Here is a 15,000-nt window from a genome sequence, read left to right as displayed (position 1 = left end):
AGCAAGAGGGGTCTGTGTTCGAACCCACTTCTGTGCTGAGTTTGCATGTTCTCCCTGTGTCAGCGTGGGTTTTCTGCACATTCTCCAGCTTCCTCCCACAGTCCAAAGACATGCAGGTTAATCGGTGACTCTAAATTGTCTGTAGGTGTGAATGTGAGTGTGAATGGTTGTCTGTCTCTATGTGTCAGTCCTGTGATAGTCTGGTGACCAGGCTCCAGCACACCTGTGACCCTGTACCAGGAAATGAATGAAATGATTAGACGACCAGTCTAAAAGTAAGAAAACCCTCAGAAAACTGTCAAAATTGAGCACAGTTTAATCTATAAGGTTTAACATTGTCTGAAAAATAAGTAGGTGTATTATAAGAGCCAATTGTTAATCACATTTTTTAAAAACCAAATTGCCGCCTAGATGTGCGGCAATTTGCTCCGTGCATAATGAACGTTGCACATTACCCACTACATTACATTAACAACTCACGAGAGAAACGTTATCAAGCAATATTTATATATTTAGTATTTACCATCTTGACTTATCTTCATTCAAAAACACACACTCACATAGTACTGCCTTCATACATGGGTGTGCATGCAAATTGACACACACACACCCATTCGTCCAGTCTTGTTGGGATCTCTCGTGCTCTCAAAAGCATCTCTATGCCACCCAGCTGCCATGAGTGTGTGTGAAGCTCAGACATACCTTCCTTGGTAAACGGCCACAGACAGCTGCAGACTTGTACCTGTCGAATGCACATGGCTTCATCCATTGAGTATGAGAGTGCACGTGTGTGATTGTGTGTGTGAAACAGAGGGGCAGATGTTGATGATCAGTGCCACTGATTAGCTGTTCATGTTGATCCAAACTCCTCCACTTTTCCTCCATGTATCTCAATATTAAGTTTGACAGCCTAGTATTTCTAGTGAGGGTAGCTACAACTATTACTGCTATTAAAACAAAGGTTTACAGGTAGACTGCACCCCAGGATCACCGCTGCTGTTGGTTAAAATCTGTGATTGAGGTTTAATGTTTGCAGTTCTTGGGGTCTTCACTGTATTTGTGTGTGTGTGTGTGTGTGTGTGTAAGATGTATTTTGTTAAACACTAGATTATCAGTTAAAAACCCCTCTGGTCGTTCTGTGCGGAACTTATCCACCTTGTAAGGGTGTTAACAAGAACCCAAACAGGGGGTTCTACTAAGAAACCTTATATATCACAATGGTTTCATCTAGAACCCACCCAGGAAATAGTAACTGACTACATTACTAATAGAGCTCTCTTCCAGTAACCATGGTTTTAGTTTAATGGCTTAGCTGTGGCCAAGGGAACCACATCCAGCAGCTTTGGGTTACATGAGGTTTCTAAAGAGCCGAGACTGATATGGTCCAGAGCAACCCACAGCACTCATGGTTCACAATCATGCTTTTAGAGGGGGGATATTTTACTACTGCCTCCACTGTTTCAGTGGTGCAGTAGGGTTGGGAACCAAAACTGCCACTCAAAATTAGAACCAAATACAAAATGCCAAGTACGGAGTACCTGTTATTAACAAAAAGAGTCATGAATGATGGCAGAATTAGAATGAATTTATTTTATTAAGGGGTTTCCAGATATATACAATAAAAATACAGCTTGACACATGGATAAATATTTGAATGTATGCAACAATCAACAGTTCAACAATCCTTGAAGAACTCTTTCATCCAAAATGGTTCTTTGGATAAAAAGGGTTTTTAGTGGAACCCTCAGTCTTACAAACAGCCCTTAAAAAGGGTCCTTGAGGAGCAAACAGCTCTGGGTGGAACAGTGAGGATGAGCTGAGGGAGGAGTAAAGTAGCTACTGCACTTCCTGTCGGCTCGGCTTGTAATATCTGCTGTAAATCTGATGTGGTTTGAAATGGGTTTAGGCACGGTCATAATCTCTATTGTCACTTCCACGCTCGTCCACTAATCTGTATTTTTGGCCGTGGTAATCTCTCGTCTCCATGGGGATTTATTGTTGTAGTCCGTGAATGTCGTTGCCATGGAAACCAGTTCCTCCTGTCCCCGTTCTGCCCCCGTTCTGCCCTTTCAGAGCGAGGTGGGCGTGGATGTGTGTGTTTTTCTTGTTACGCTGAGACTTGTCATGTCAGCTTTTATCAGATGGTGAAAGAGCACCAATGTAAAACCACTGAAGCCAGAAAGATAACTCCATCTTTTCTCTCCATTTCTTGACTTTTGCACTCAAGTCCCGTGCCTATAAAATTTTATCTCTCGACCACAGGCCAGGTCAGGAAGTTGTTGTTACTATGACGACAACCGCTAAAAGCCAGACAGGCACCAATCAAGTAGTAAACGGGAGAGCTTTAGTGTTTGCATTAGTGCAATGTGCTGTTTGTGACAGGGTGAGCGGTAAAAAAGGGTAAATGTGGAAATGAGGACATGGTCCACTGGGATTTTTAGTCAAAACTGAAAAATCTGGTGGGCAAATGTCTTAATGTTTTCTTTCCTTAGAAAAATACAGTTGCAAAATATTGCCAAGAATCTGAGGCAGTGGCTCAGTGTTGTAGAGATTGTCCATGCTAGTGTCCATTAGTAGTCTGGCAAAGTAGGCATGGACAGTAGATGTGGTCTTTCCTCTCTTATTTCTCCTTCATCCATCCATCTTTCACCTCTCTCCATCTCTCTTTCTCCATCACTCCCCTTGCCTCGGCTCTGCTCTTCTCTTTCACACACTTCCTCTTCACCGTCTCCACCCCCACCCTCTCGCTTTCTGCCCTTGTTTCTCTGAGCGTCAGTCCCGAGGGAAGCAGACTTCGAGCTCAGAGGGAGAGACGAGAGAGGATGGAAGAGAGAAAATGGCAACGATGGTTTGTAGGGCAGGCTTTTTGCTAAGAGGTGGGAGGTGAAGGAAAGACAGATAACAGGCAAAAAGACAGAAAAAGAGCAAAAGAAAGTGAGAACAAATAGAAGGGAAACAGGAGGTGAAGAGAGTTACAGAGGAAAAGAGAGCAACAGAAGCAGCTAAAGGTAAGGCCGTTACTTCAACCATTCATTCAACCATTCATTTGAAAAATACTAACAGGTGTTGAAAGGCTAGATTAAGTGTCTGTGTAGGGCAGCAGTAAAATCTGGAACTGTTTACTGAGGAAAAGGTTAAAGGGTCCCATCAGTGTCGTTGCCACTCCCCGTGTAGGTTAATTTTTCATCTTTGCTGTGACAGTCATGTGTTCATCAAATACTTCCAGCAGGTGGAATTTGTGTCAAGAAAACATCATAATCTGATTGGAGTTAAGCAAATAATACGATTAAAGAATGCTAACTAGAACTAAAATAAATACTGATAAGCTGCTTTCAAGAGTAGCCAGCGAATATGTAAGCTCATAGATGATGATAAGATGAGGAAATGAGTTGGGTTGATATGCTAAATGAGAGAAACAGCTGGAGTAAAAGATCAGTGTTGTTGAATCAGAAGAAACATGTACACAAACACAGAGATACCTCATCTCAATCTGCAGGTTTTTCTCTGCCTGTTTGGACCGCTGGGTTACTTGAATGCAGCTAATTGCCTGTGAAATAGTCGGATAAAACGTTTAACAACACACACGTTGAGCAGTACTTGCCTCTAGATTATGGATGTCAATGGATAGCCTAACTGTTAATCGGTAAACTGCCGAGAGTAATTTTTACCAGTTACAGCTTGTTGGTATTTGACAATTACATATGGAATTCTAAGGACATATGCTGCGTTCGTTTTGTACTCGGAGGTCGGAAGTCAGAATGACGTCACCTCCGAGTTGACAACAGTTTTTGCATTCTAGTTGACGACGGTGGACAAGTTGGAAAAAAACATGGACGCCTGCAAGAAAGCCTTTGTTGCCCGTGCACTTTGGGAGTATAGACAGCTTCAAAACCATCATGCGCTCCAACTGATGAACGCCGCAGATGAGGCTGACCTGATGTGAAACAAATAAGATAAAATTGCTATAAACAGTACTTAAGCAGAGTGTTTACTCACTATGTGACCGGCAACCATCTTGAATTCGTAAGTCGGGGTTGATGCGGTTGCACCGAGTTGGAAATCCGATCTCAGGGTGCGTTCGAGTTTAAGCTTCCGACTGGGAACTGGGAATTTCCGACCTCCGAGTACAAAACGAATGCACCAATAAAGCACACCTGAATAGGCCTTGGTAATACTTTGATATTATACCAATATCTCGAGATTTTGGATATCATAATGTATCGAGAGTGTTGTGTTTTCCTGGTTTTAAAGGCTAAATTACAGTAAAACGGTGTAATTCTCCAACTAGGGATGTTAATATTTTTTTATTCTACAGGTTAATTTTCTACTCTTATGTTTACTGCACTGTGCACCACCTGGGTCTGGTGGGAGCTAGCTATTGGTGCAGCTCATTCGGCAATTACCACTAGTATCACAGTGTCAACCCAAGAGCGTTGCCATGGAAACATAGTGCGCAGCCTCTGGTCTCACCCCAGGTTGCTCCGTCGAGTATCCGCTTAATTTTTAGCTGCAAGCCCCCTTTAGTATTGTCACTAATAATTATCACTGTTAGCTCTATTTGTGCAGTTAGCAACGTCAACACAGCTAGTGGTGCTAATGTAGTTAACAATGCTTAAGGGGTTTTAGGGTTCAAAGATGACTTCTCACCTGGGCAATGTAGGGGAGAGCGGCGGGTGGCTACCATGTTTCCTCAGCATCAAGGTCCTGGTGGGGGGGTGGCATTACTAAGGTAATCGCAGAGTAAGCGTCGCTGCTACCTAACTCCAGAAAAAATTGCCCACCTTATTCTACCTAACTCTTCCTCGGATTGGCTTACCCTGACATTCTTATCCTAACCGTAACCAATCCTACTCATCTTGCCGAAACCAACCCAACCATCAAAGGCAACAAGTATTAGCCAATCATAGAGAGGGTAGGATGGGTCATTCCTTGGTTATCCTGGGATTTGCGAATTTGCTCGCAAAGGCTAACGTCAGCTACCCAGTGGAGACCAGAGGTGGTCACTGTATTTCTGCAGCAATGCTGTTCGGCAACTGGTTGGGAATTGGTTGGGACAGTGTTACCAGCGATTATCACTGACTGAGTGGCCCAGCTAGCTACCTCCTGCCCAGCTGGTGAGCAGTGCAGAGCAGCTAGCTAACTAGTGGAGACCAGAGGGTGGGCAGTGGGCACTATGTTTACTCATGTTAACGTGACAAGCTGGCTGGCTGTCAGCAAAGCCAACACGAAATAAAATGAAAGGCAAGACAGTTCAGTCACAAAATGTTAAAATTTTAGACCTATAAATGGATAGCCTTTGAAATGCGATTACCTTCGTTCTGGCGAGTAAAAGGAAAGGCCTCTTGTATGTCAGGTCATTTTGCATTCTTAAAACTTACTAGTTAGATATTGTTTAATGGGTGTCGGACTGTCGAAAGCAAAACTAACCAAAACTGACAACCCTACTCTGGAAAGATGTGAAGAGAATTTCTTGAAGGAACAAAAATTAAAAAACACATAACATCTGACAAAAGTTCAACTACTTTCATACAGGAGCTGAATTTAAGAATACAGTACTGTGTTGAATGCCAGCTCCCTAACATTGACTTACATTAGATACTATACAGATGTTTTTATTGCCTTAAACCATTCAGTGTGTGCATATGTGTATATATGAAGAGAGGCTGTAATAATGTCACTGGTATTGTTTATATGGACTGTGGGAAGAAGAGAGACAGAGGAGGGGTTTAGGGGGAGATAATGCGAGTGGAGGGGGATTGAAAGGGGGCCCGGAAGAAAGGGATTGAGAGAGGAGAGAGAGATGAGTGAAAAAGAGAAAGAGGCACCCCGGGCTGGAGAGTAGAAGATAGAAAGAGACGGAAAGAGAGGCGAGGGGGAGTTAGAAAGTTGTGAGAGAGGTAGAACAAGGTTCCTGGTGTAGTGAGAGAGGGGCCGGTTTAAAGCAGGCCTAAGAGGCCGTGACGAACATCTTGCAAAAAAACGCTGCACTCTGATGCCAACTCACACAAACACACACATAGATACACTGCTGGCTGGTCCATTGAGAAACACAGTGTGTCAGAGGAGTGGGAACTGCAGTGAGTAGGTAGTAACAGACCTGCTTTGATGACTCTACTTAAGGGTTCGAAGAGTGACGGAGCAGATTGAACCAAATCCATCGTATCGCATGCGGGGACAAAAATATGCTCAAGTTGATTTAAAATGTATTTGGGTCCCCTGCGCAGATGGCAGCCTGCACACTTCAAACATCTCACAAATGGTTACACATTTAAAACCCTGTGTAACAGTGTCATCGTGCCTGCACTGTACACAGCTACACTTTCGTCAGTAACAAGGTGGATTTAATTTAGCAGGGTCATTAAGAATCATCCTACTTGAGTCATGAATGTCAGCAGCACTCAAGGTGGGGGGTTGGCGGCCGGTAAACCAATAGAGTCGTTTTATGAGTCGGTTCAGTAGCGGCAGGTGAATAAGATGAACTGGGTCACTTAAAAGAACTGATGATTTCATTGGTAGCTGCAGGTGGTTTTGCTGATGCTAGCGTTACATCAACAGGAGTGGCACTAACATTAGCTTGCTGCTCCTAGCGTGCATTTAGCATCATATAATTTAGACTTTCAAAGCTCTGTTGCATCGTTTTATGACTTAGTGTGTGTTCTCTTTGTGTTGTCCTCGGAGTCAGACCAACTGTACTGTAATGTAGCATTACTCAGACTAGCAGCCAACAGAGAAAAGCAGGCAGGCAAGAACGGGAACAGGTGAGCGTACCGTAGTAGCCCCTGGGTAGCCTGTGTACTGCTGTTTATTAAAGGGTGATGCAGTTTATTAAAGGGGCTATTATGAATTGCATCTGAATTGAACATGAAGAGAGCAGAAAAGATCCAGGCAGCTTGTGAGAAGTTCGGGTTTTCAAGATAAAGTCACGGTACACCAAAGAGTAAAATTTAGATGGCCATGTTTCCCACACATTAATTTATTTTTGGTGGCTTGCCACGATATCAGCATTTGCTGCTACATGTTTATTTTCTATTTCTGGAGCTGGACCATTAGATCGGAACGCTCTTGGTATTCAGAGCACCACACTTTTATAACGCAGAGCATGGGCAGCTGACAGAGCAGGAGAACACCACGTGCCACGAACGTGAAACTTAACCGTTGATTAATACATGTAGAAATAAAGCTCTCTATTTCATAGACAAACTGTGCTCTAATTTTAGTGTTGTCCATCATGTTTCCAGCCTACTTTAGATGAAACTGGCTGCTTTTCCATTAAAAACTGTTCAACCCGTGGTCCAGCACCAGCTCTAAAAGTTTGCTTTCACTCTCCTCTGCAGCGACTGCTCCTCTAATCCATCAGTCCGATCACCTCTGCTTGAACCAACCACAAACTGACTGGCTGATAAATTCTCTACCCTGCGACTCAAACTTGACAAACTGCTGCTGGGGGAAAAAAAACCTCCTGCACTGCATTCACAGAACAGCAAAACCCTTGGAAGTCAGAGTGGACGCTGCGTACCACTGACCCACTTTGGGCACTGAATGTCTGTTCAAAAATGTGTAGGTTACGTAAAGATACTCTATCGGATAAGTAAAACGTTGACCCGCTGGTGGCACTAGATGGAAAGTCAGAGGATCACCAAAGTCCTTACGTTTCATCGTCAGAGGATCATAAATGACTGCAGCACATTTCTTGGTCACACACAGTGTTATCTTGCCTCTCTGACATTTGCACACACCTACAAACACACCTCTCTCTCCATCCATCTCCCCTCCTCCCCTCCCTGCCTCATTAGCCGATCATGCGTAAGGAGACCTGTTCTATTTTTACTCCTGCCCAGTCCCTACACACCAGTGCTGCACTGTGTGTGTGTGTGTGTGTGTGTGTCCTCTCTTATTGAAGGTGGCAGGGCAGAAAAGAGAAAGCCAAAGAACTGGTAAGATGGTCAGAAAGTAAAATGCAGGCGACGTAATGAATAATAGAGTTAGAGGGAAAGAGACGTAGTGTGAGCAAAACATACCGAGAAAGACTGAATCAAAAGCACAATGGATGACAATGACTTAATGTTGTATAAATCATGTTTAACCCTCAGCCTGAAGCTGCATGTGTAGAGACACCGGACCAAAACAGACTGTGCACGTAGGTAGACACTCTGAGTGGCCAGGTTTGCACACTCTGACCTCAACATCGCCTCAAGACCAATGTCACGGTCATCTAGTGTTATAAGCAAATTAGTGTCATGCTGAATAACTATGTCTGTTGCTGTAATAGGGTGTGTGTGGACAGCGCTGCCAGAGAAATTTGGGTTGAAGAGTGTGTGTGTGTGTGTTGACCACAGCTGCGGGTAAAACCAATGACTCAGATATTAAGAATTGAGTAATTTCCCCTTTTTCTTTGTGTGTGTGTGTGTGTGTGTGTGTGTGTGTGTGTGGATGTGAAACTCCTTGTAACAGCTGTTAACCCAGATGAAACTCATTGTGTGACATAATGACATCCTCAACTCTGTGTTTTTGTGTTTTTGTTTGAGTCTTGGACGACTGCAATCTAAGATCTAATGTTTCAAACAGCCATGAGCTCATGTGCTGAAAGCTGTGAGCCAAGAATCAGAATCAGATAACTTATATAACCCTAATATATTTCATTTGTGTTTTACATTCCATACATGACATGAATTAAGGACCCAATAGCTTTTTTATTTCCAGAGACATTTTCTCTGTCTTCCTCCCACTGTGAAGGGAAAAACCATCAGATCGCGTGACTCATTTATAAAAGATACTCCAGACTAAAATTCAAGTTGCGTGCCATGAAAGATTTATATTTGTGCCAAATTCAGTGGGGCGGTGTGATTTTTCTCCAGCTCTCTGTGATGAAAACAAAATACTATTGTTCTTCCATGTATAAATACCAAAGAATATAATTTAATACTTTTTAAAAAATGTTGGCTTATCCTTTAATCTTCAAGAAATAAGCCTTTAATAAAATCTATGTGTCATATTCATAATGAAAATAGTTTCTTGGAATAGTTTTGTCACTGTTGTCACAAAATTAGTGTGTTTATGCAGTTTTTTAAATGTGGGACAGAGACGAAGAGTTTCTTGTCGTGGTACGTCTGTGTTGCGTTGCGTCTGAAAGGGGGCGACCAATAGTCTTCATTTAGGGCCATTAGTGGACGAGTCTCCCACATGTTGACGGTTGATTATTAAATGATATATTTTGGTGGTTTGAGTTGAAGGTGTGAGAAAGAATAGTATCAGTAACATTGTTAACACTGTGCTACATTACAGAGAAATACAAAACCGTACTAATGAACCTTCATTAATATAGGCCTATATTTTATCTACAAGTGCACGTCACACACTGAGCGAGCCGCCTGTTAATGACGCTGTGGGCTAATGGGCATGTAGCTACTTCCATGTTTCAGATGATACGTCATGTTTGTAGTCGACCAATGAAGATGAGTTTACATATCACCTTGGGTTCGTCCTTCACCTTCTCAAAATGATCCCACACTTTGGATTTCCTGCCCGACATGTTATTAACTAGCCTGTGGAATAACCGCAGGTACCAGCCCTGGAGATTAACCTGACTCCTGTCTGACTGCTGAGCGTGGACACTTCCTGTGTCTGTCCTTTCACATTAAACTCACACATGCTCCAGTCATATATGTTTGGATTTATTTTGACAAGGTCCATCTCCTAATAGAGTTTCCTTTTTCTCTTTCCTGTGACTAAGCGACCAGTGAAATCTTGCTGACTAATGACCTCTCTGGTCGACCAACATGTGGTCGACTATCAGCAGGCAGCCCTACATTTGTGTGTCCACCCGCATGCCATATTTCCATCACTGTTAATCAGAGCCGAAAGGAGCTGGAGCTGATAAATAGCCATGACAACTGCAGAGTCATTAGTCCTGGAAGTGATTGCCAACTCTAACCTTTCCCATTAAACAAAAGCCAGATGATAGTGGGCGTTGTTGGGGTTTTTGTAAAGTGGGAAAAGGGCTTATTTGATTCCTCGGACTTAAATCTAACGCTCTTCCATTGCTCTCCTTCCTTGCTCTGCAGGTTGACGTGTTACCATGACAACAGAAGCGGGCTCTGAGACAGAGGTGAAGGAGAAAGCAGAGGAGTCAGCCGCTCAGCCAGAGCAGTCGGAGAAGTCTGCAGAAGAAACCAAGGAAGTAACCAACGCTGAGGGAGAGGAGAAGAAGGAAGAGAAGGAGAAAGAGGGGAAAGAGGGGAAGGGAATAGCTCGCTACCTGCCAACATGGCTTAAGAAGCAGAAGTCTCAGAGCCAGGTAAAATTCTTACTATAGGCTCACTAGATTGTCATTGCTGATAATTATTTTGGTCTGGTTTTTAATGGCCGTCGTTTCTTTCTTTGACCCACTAAGACCTCCCCAACTAAGGAGGTCCCACCTGCAGAGGAAGCTGTTAGCAAGGTGACACAGGAAGAGGACGGGCCTGCCCCAGAGGTGAACGGTCACGCAGAGGAAGTAGAAGAGAAGGAGGCAGTCAAGTCGGAGGAAGTCAAGGAAAAAGAAGCTGAGTCTCAATCCACCACCAGTGCAGACACTGAGGTATTGGTCACACACAGCGTAACTTCTCTCCACACCCCATTGGTACACATACTGGAAGATAAAGTAGACAGTGGGTCTGCCATTAGTCTGCTTGTATATTCATGTGCAGGTTCATAAATGATGATGATGTCGGTTTGTTTGAGGTGTGAACCTTCTTTATGTATTCTCTTATTAAACAAAGGCAAGGTAGCTCTATTAGTTCAGCACATTTCCTGCACCAGGGCGAGTCAGTGTGCTTTACAGGGTTAAAAAATTACAGCAAAAGCAAAAGTTTTACAGTTAAAAAGGGCAAAAATACAGGCAAGTGATACAAGAGATAGAAAATTTGAAAGTGAACAAAGGTAGTTTAAATTAAGTGAAAATAAAAATATAAAAGAACACAGCAAATGCTCCTGTATTTAGATGCACAATTATAACACTCAGTATTTAAATGAAGGTAATTTAAAAGCTAAACTAAGATGATATTTAAGCCAGTACTAGGTACAGTAGGCAGTGTGAAACGGGAACATTGTTAGTTTTGACTTAAGAGTGGTCAGAGTCGGGGCTCGTCAAATAACATCTGTCCTGGGTTATTCCAGGTCTGTGTTGCATAATAACAAATATGCTTTGATATGAGTTATAAGATTATAAGGAGAGAGACGGACAAGAGCAAGATAACATGTGTAAGCATGAGAACTTCAGTTAACTGTGGCTACTGACGAAGGATTTTTAAATATACAGATAGTATCAGGTGGTGGCCGGACAAAGATAGTATGTACTGCTGATTGCTAAAAGGTGCTTGGTTACATCAGCATATGTTGTTGTTGTTATCGTTGGTGGTGAGACAGAGAGTAAGGAGGAAAAACAAAGCACAAGCTGCACCGAGTTAAGGTCAGTTACAGCCAAAATAGCCTGTAATCGTGTATATAGTCATGTTCTTATTAATTTTTTATGCCAAGTAATATGTTTCTCTTGCAGCCCAGTAGCATATGTTTTAGGGTGCTGTCACACCTGCCCTGTTTGGTTCGGTTTCAATCGATCTCAAGTTCATTTGCCCCCTCAGTGCGGTTCGTTTGTGCAGGTGTGAACACAGCAAAACAACCAGACCGAGACCTTCTTGAAGAGGTGGTCTCAGTCCGGTTCCAAAGGAACTCTGGTGCAGTTGGTTTGTGGTGAGAAGGTGTTCCGACCTGGATGTGAAGCAACTGCAGTCACATGACACATTGTTTGGGTTAAACATGAGCATGTTACAGTCCTGGAGGATTATTAATGTGCACCTCCTCCTGTACTGCCTTAATATGCACATTCAGCACATCCAATGCATCAAAACATTGTTTTCTAGTTGGAGCCGCGCCTCGTTTTCAAACTGTATGGTTTGACTAAAATGAACAATGACAGCAATATAGTCCACGATGAGCAGCGCTAAAATCAACCTGCGTAGTTGTCCCTCCATTGTGACATTAGAAAGTGTCACATTTATCTTGCAAGTGTACTCTTCTTCAACGTTTGCTTTACTTCCTGGATTTTTCCCACATGGAAATTCTGACCAATCAAGAGCAGCTTTCTCACACAAGGCATTTGATCTGGTCCTCTTGTAAATGCTGCCGTGAGAACACCAACCAACTCTAGGCAATTATACAACTTTGGAACAACATGAGTCCCTGATCCAGACCAGAGGAGACCACTCTAGGACTGACAGCAGCCTTAAGGTTAGGTAACGCTCTGCGGACCAGGGTTTAGGAACCTCTGAACTTAGGGCTTTCACAACCTGGTGCTTACAAGACTCGATATATAAATACTAGGAAATTGCCAACCCCTTAAAGCTGTAGCATTTTTGGAATGCATCTTTATGCACTTTCTTGCTGAGATTTAGATGTGAAGTTTGATGACCATTCTCATATCTGTCTGCTAGATATGAAGCTGTTATCTGAGCTTAGCCTGAAGACTGGAAGCAGGGAAACAGCCAGCCTGGCTCCGTCCAAATGTAACAGTTCTCACCTACCAGCACCTGTAAAGCTCACTTATTTACATGTTATATGTTGTTAGTTTAATAAGTACAAAAACTAAGTGGCAACTTCCAGGGTTGCCAGAAACTGCAGTTCCTCTAATGGCCACTTGAGGTTGTCTTTGGAAGCAGTTCAGTCCCCATAGTCCCACATGTTACAACGCTCAGATTAACAGCAGATATAAACATGTTACCAGCCTGCTACAAAAATCAGTTTTGGTCTCAGAAGCTAATTCACCCGTAAATGACAACTGTACATGAGGTGAATCTTTATACAACTCACCTGTTTACATTTTATCAAGGCTTAAATTTGGGCGTAATTGTGGGTGCAGCCGTTTTTTTGCGGCCACGGTTTCTCTTTCAGATCCACCTCTCGCTCCTCGACAGCTCCACCCTCTTGTTTACATTTGGTCACTCCTGGCTTCAAAAATCCAAGATGGCGATGACCACAGTGCCAAACAGGAGTCCACCAACCAATTGTTGGCATCACGGTGGCTACATCTATTATTTTTGTGCACTCTATGACAAAGTGTTAAAACAACAGCTTGTGGTTTTAAGGGAGGTCAGTGCTGGACTATTTCTTGGCTGTGCACGGTTACTTCCTGAAGTGAGTAAACATGAATGTAGCATCGACCTACTCATCTGACTCTCTGCAAAAAAGGGGAATAAGAGAATGTCCCAAAATGCAAACTGTTTCTTAAACATCTTCATTTAAGTTGGAAGAGAAGCATCACTGCCAGTTAAAGCATCCCGCAGTAGTTGGGTCAAGATACTGCTCTTTAAAAGACTTTGTTTTGTTGTTTACTCTGATTAAACAACAGGCAAAACTTGTCAACAACCAGCCTTGTCTTCTTACAGTAAGCTGGTGAAAAGTGTTTTGCCTAAACAAATGTCCAAATGTGTGAGTCAGCCACATATTGTTTTGGACACACGTACTTCACAACTCATGTTTGCATCAAACAGGAAACCGAGGGATGAGAGGTGAGATAATCAGATAGCATCTTTCACAATGCTCAAACATTGTAAAGGCACAGTGACACGATTCACAGCGGCGCACGCAGACTGCTTAAAAACTGCTGCTCAGCCGAGAGGCAGAGAGACACACACACACGCACACACACACACACACACACACACACACACAACTATTCTCCCTCATACACATGCACACACATAAACTGTTCCATCCAGTGATCACATTAAGCCACCCAGGCCCACCCAGTGACATCAACATTTCAGTAATCAGGCCAGAAGAAACGCCTGCAGTTTCTAAGAGCAAATTCAGACTAGAGGGGGAATACAAAAGGACAGAGAGAACACAGTCTTCTCTCTTTCTTACTTTGGACAATCAGATTTTAGGAGATTTCCTTCACTGCTGAACACGTAATGACTTTTTCAACAGCATCATAAGGTTTTACCTGACGGCCACAGCAGGGATCCCTGTGTGTATCTGTGGTTTGACATATTTTTCCTCCTTCTTCTCTTGCACCTCTCAAATGTCCTCAGCCTGCCAAAGAGGAGAAAGTGGAAGAGACTGCTGAGAAAAGTCCTGAAGAGGCAACCGTGACAACAGAGGGAGAGGGAGCAGAGGAGCAGAAGAAGGAGCAGGAAGAAAAGGTGGAAGGTGAAGAAGAGGGAGGAGGAGGAGGAGGACAGACCTCGATTTTCCAGTCTCCTCTGCGTCTGGTGAGGAAGAACAAGATGAAGCTGGTGGTGTGTCATGTGACCCTCCTGGACGGGACCGACTTCTCCTGCGAGGTCGAGGTAAGACTTTGACAGAAACTTGAACATGGGTGTGGAGGGGAGACGATGGGCGGAGGGTGAACAATGAGTTCTGTGGAAGTATCTGCAGATGTGTCTCAGATGTTATTCAAATTGGATCATTTAAAAGGTCATGGATGCAGCTCATTTGAGAATTACAAGAACATTTATTTTCTTTTTGTGTCTGAATGCATTTTGATGACGCTCCAGCGTTCCAGTGTTCTGACATGCTGCTGCAAATTGTTAAAGCAGCCGTCCCACATCTGTTCAGGTACAATAAGTGGATGGAGATTACGTCTGTTCTGATCACATGGGATCAAACCAATGTGTTGTGGTTGGTCTGTACAAAATTGCAGAATGTGTTAGAACATGGAGAATGTTTGTAGCTTTCCTCTTGAATGTTTTCCTGGGAAAGTTTGATGGTGCAAGACAAAATAGTCCCTGTGATCATCAGCATGTTTGTACCTGATGTGGCCACTTCAGTGTACGATGATGTTGATGGTAAAATCAACAAGTTGTTGGCGTTTTGAAGGAGGGATGTTTTAAAGGGGAACTAATGTTTTTTTCAACCTGGGCCCTATGTTCAGATCTACTTTTGTCTAAATGAGTGATAGGATGTTCAATATGTGACATGTCTCCAGTATGAAGCTAGGGCTGACCTGCCTGCAGCCCGTGAGCG

General features: G+C 43.2%; 1 protein-coding gene across 8 annotated transcripts in view; it reads left to right on the top strand.

The window, feature by feature from the left end:
- Positions 1-15,000, top strand: part of epb41l2 (erythrocyte membrane protein band 4.1 like 2) — an 89,960-nt gene that overhangs the window by 15,497 nt on the left and 59,463 nt on the right. For 7 of the 8 annotated variants that reach the window (XM_050057431.1, XM_050057430.1, XM_050057428.1 and 4 more), the window contains exons 2-4: positions 10,062-10,294; positions 10,391-10,576; positions 14,067-14,324. In XM_050057431.1, the coding sequence (XP_049913388.1) occupies positions 10,076-10,294; positions 10,391-10,576; positions 14,067-14,324 (663 nt within the window). In that variant the 5' untranslated portion in view covers positions 10,062-10,075. Of the gene's footprint in view, positions 1-2,784; positions 3,009-10,061; positions 10,295-10,390; positions 10,577-14,066; positions 14,325-15,000 lie in introns of those variants that run through there. The other variant, XM_050057426.1, reaches the window with a different exon arrangement.

Source organism: Epinephelus moara, chromosome 12 (assembly GCF_006386435.1).
Source record: "Epinephelus moara isolate mb chromosome 12, YSFRI_EMoa_1.0, whole genome shotgun sequence".
Classification (NCBI taxonomy): domain Eukaryota; kingdom Metazoa; phylum Chordata; class Actinopteri; order Perciformes; family Serranidae; genus Epinephelus; species Epinephelus moara.
Note: the sequence above shows the minus strand (reverse complement) of the source record. Positions and strands in the feature narration are given on the sequence as shown.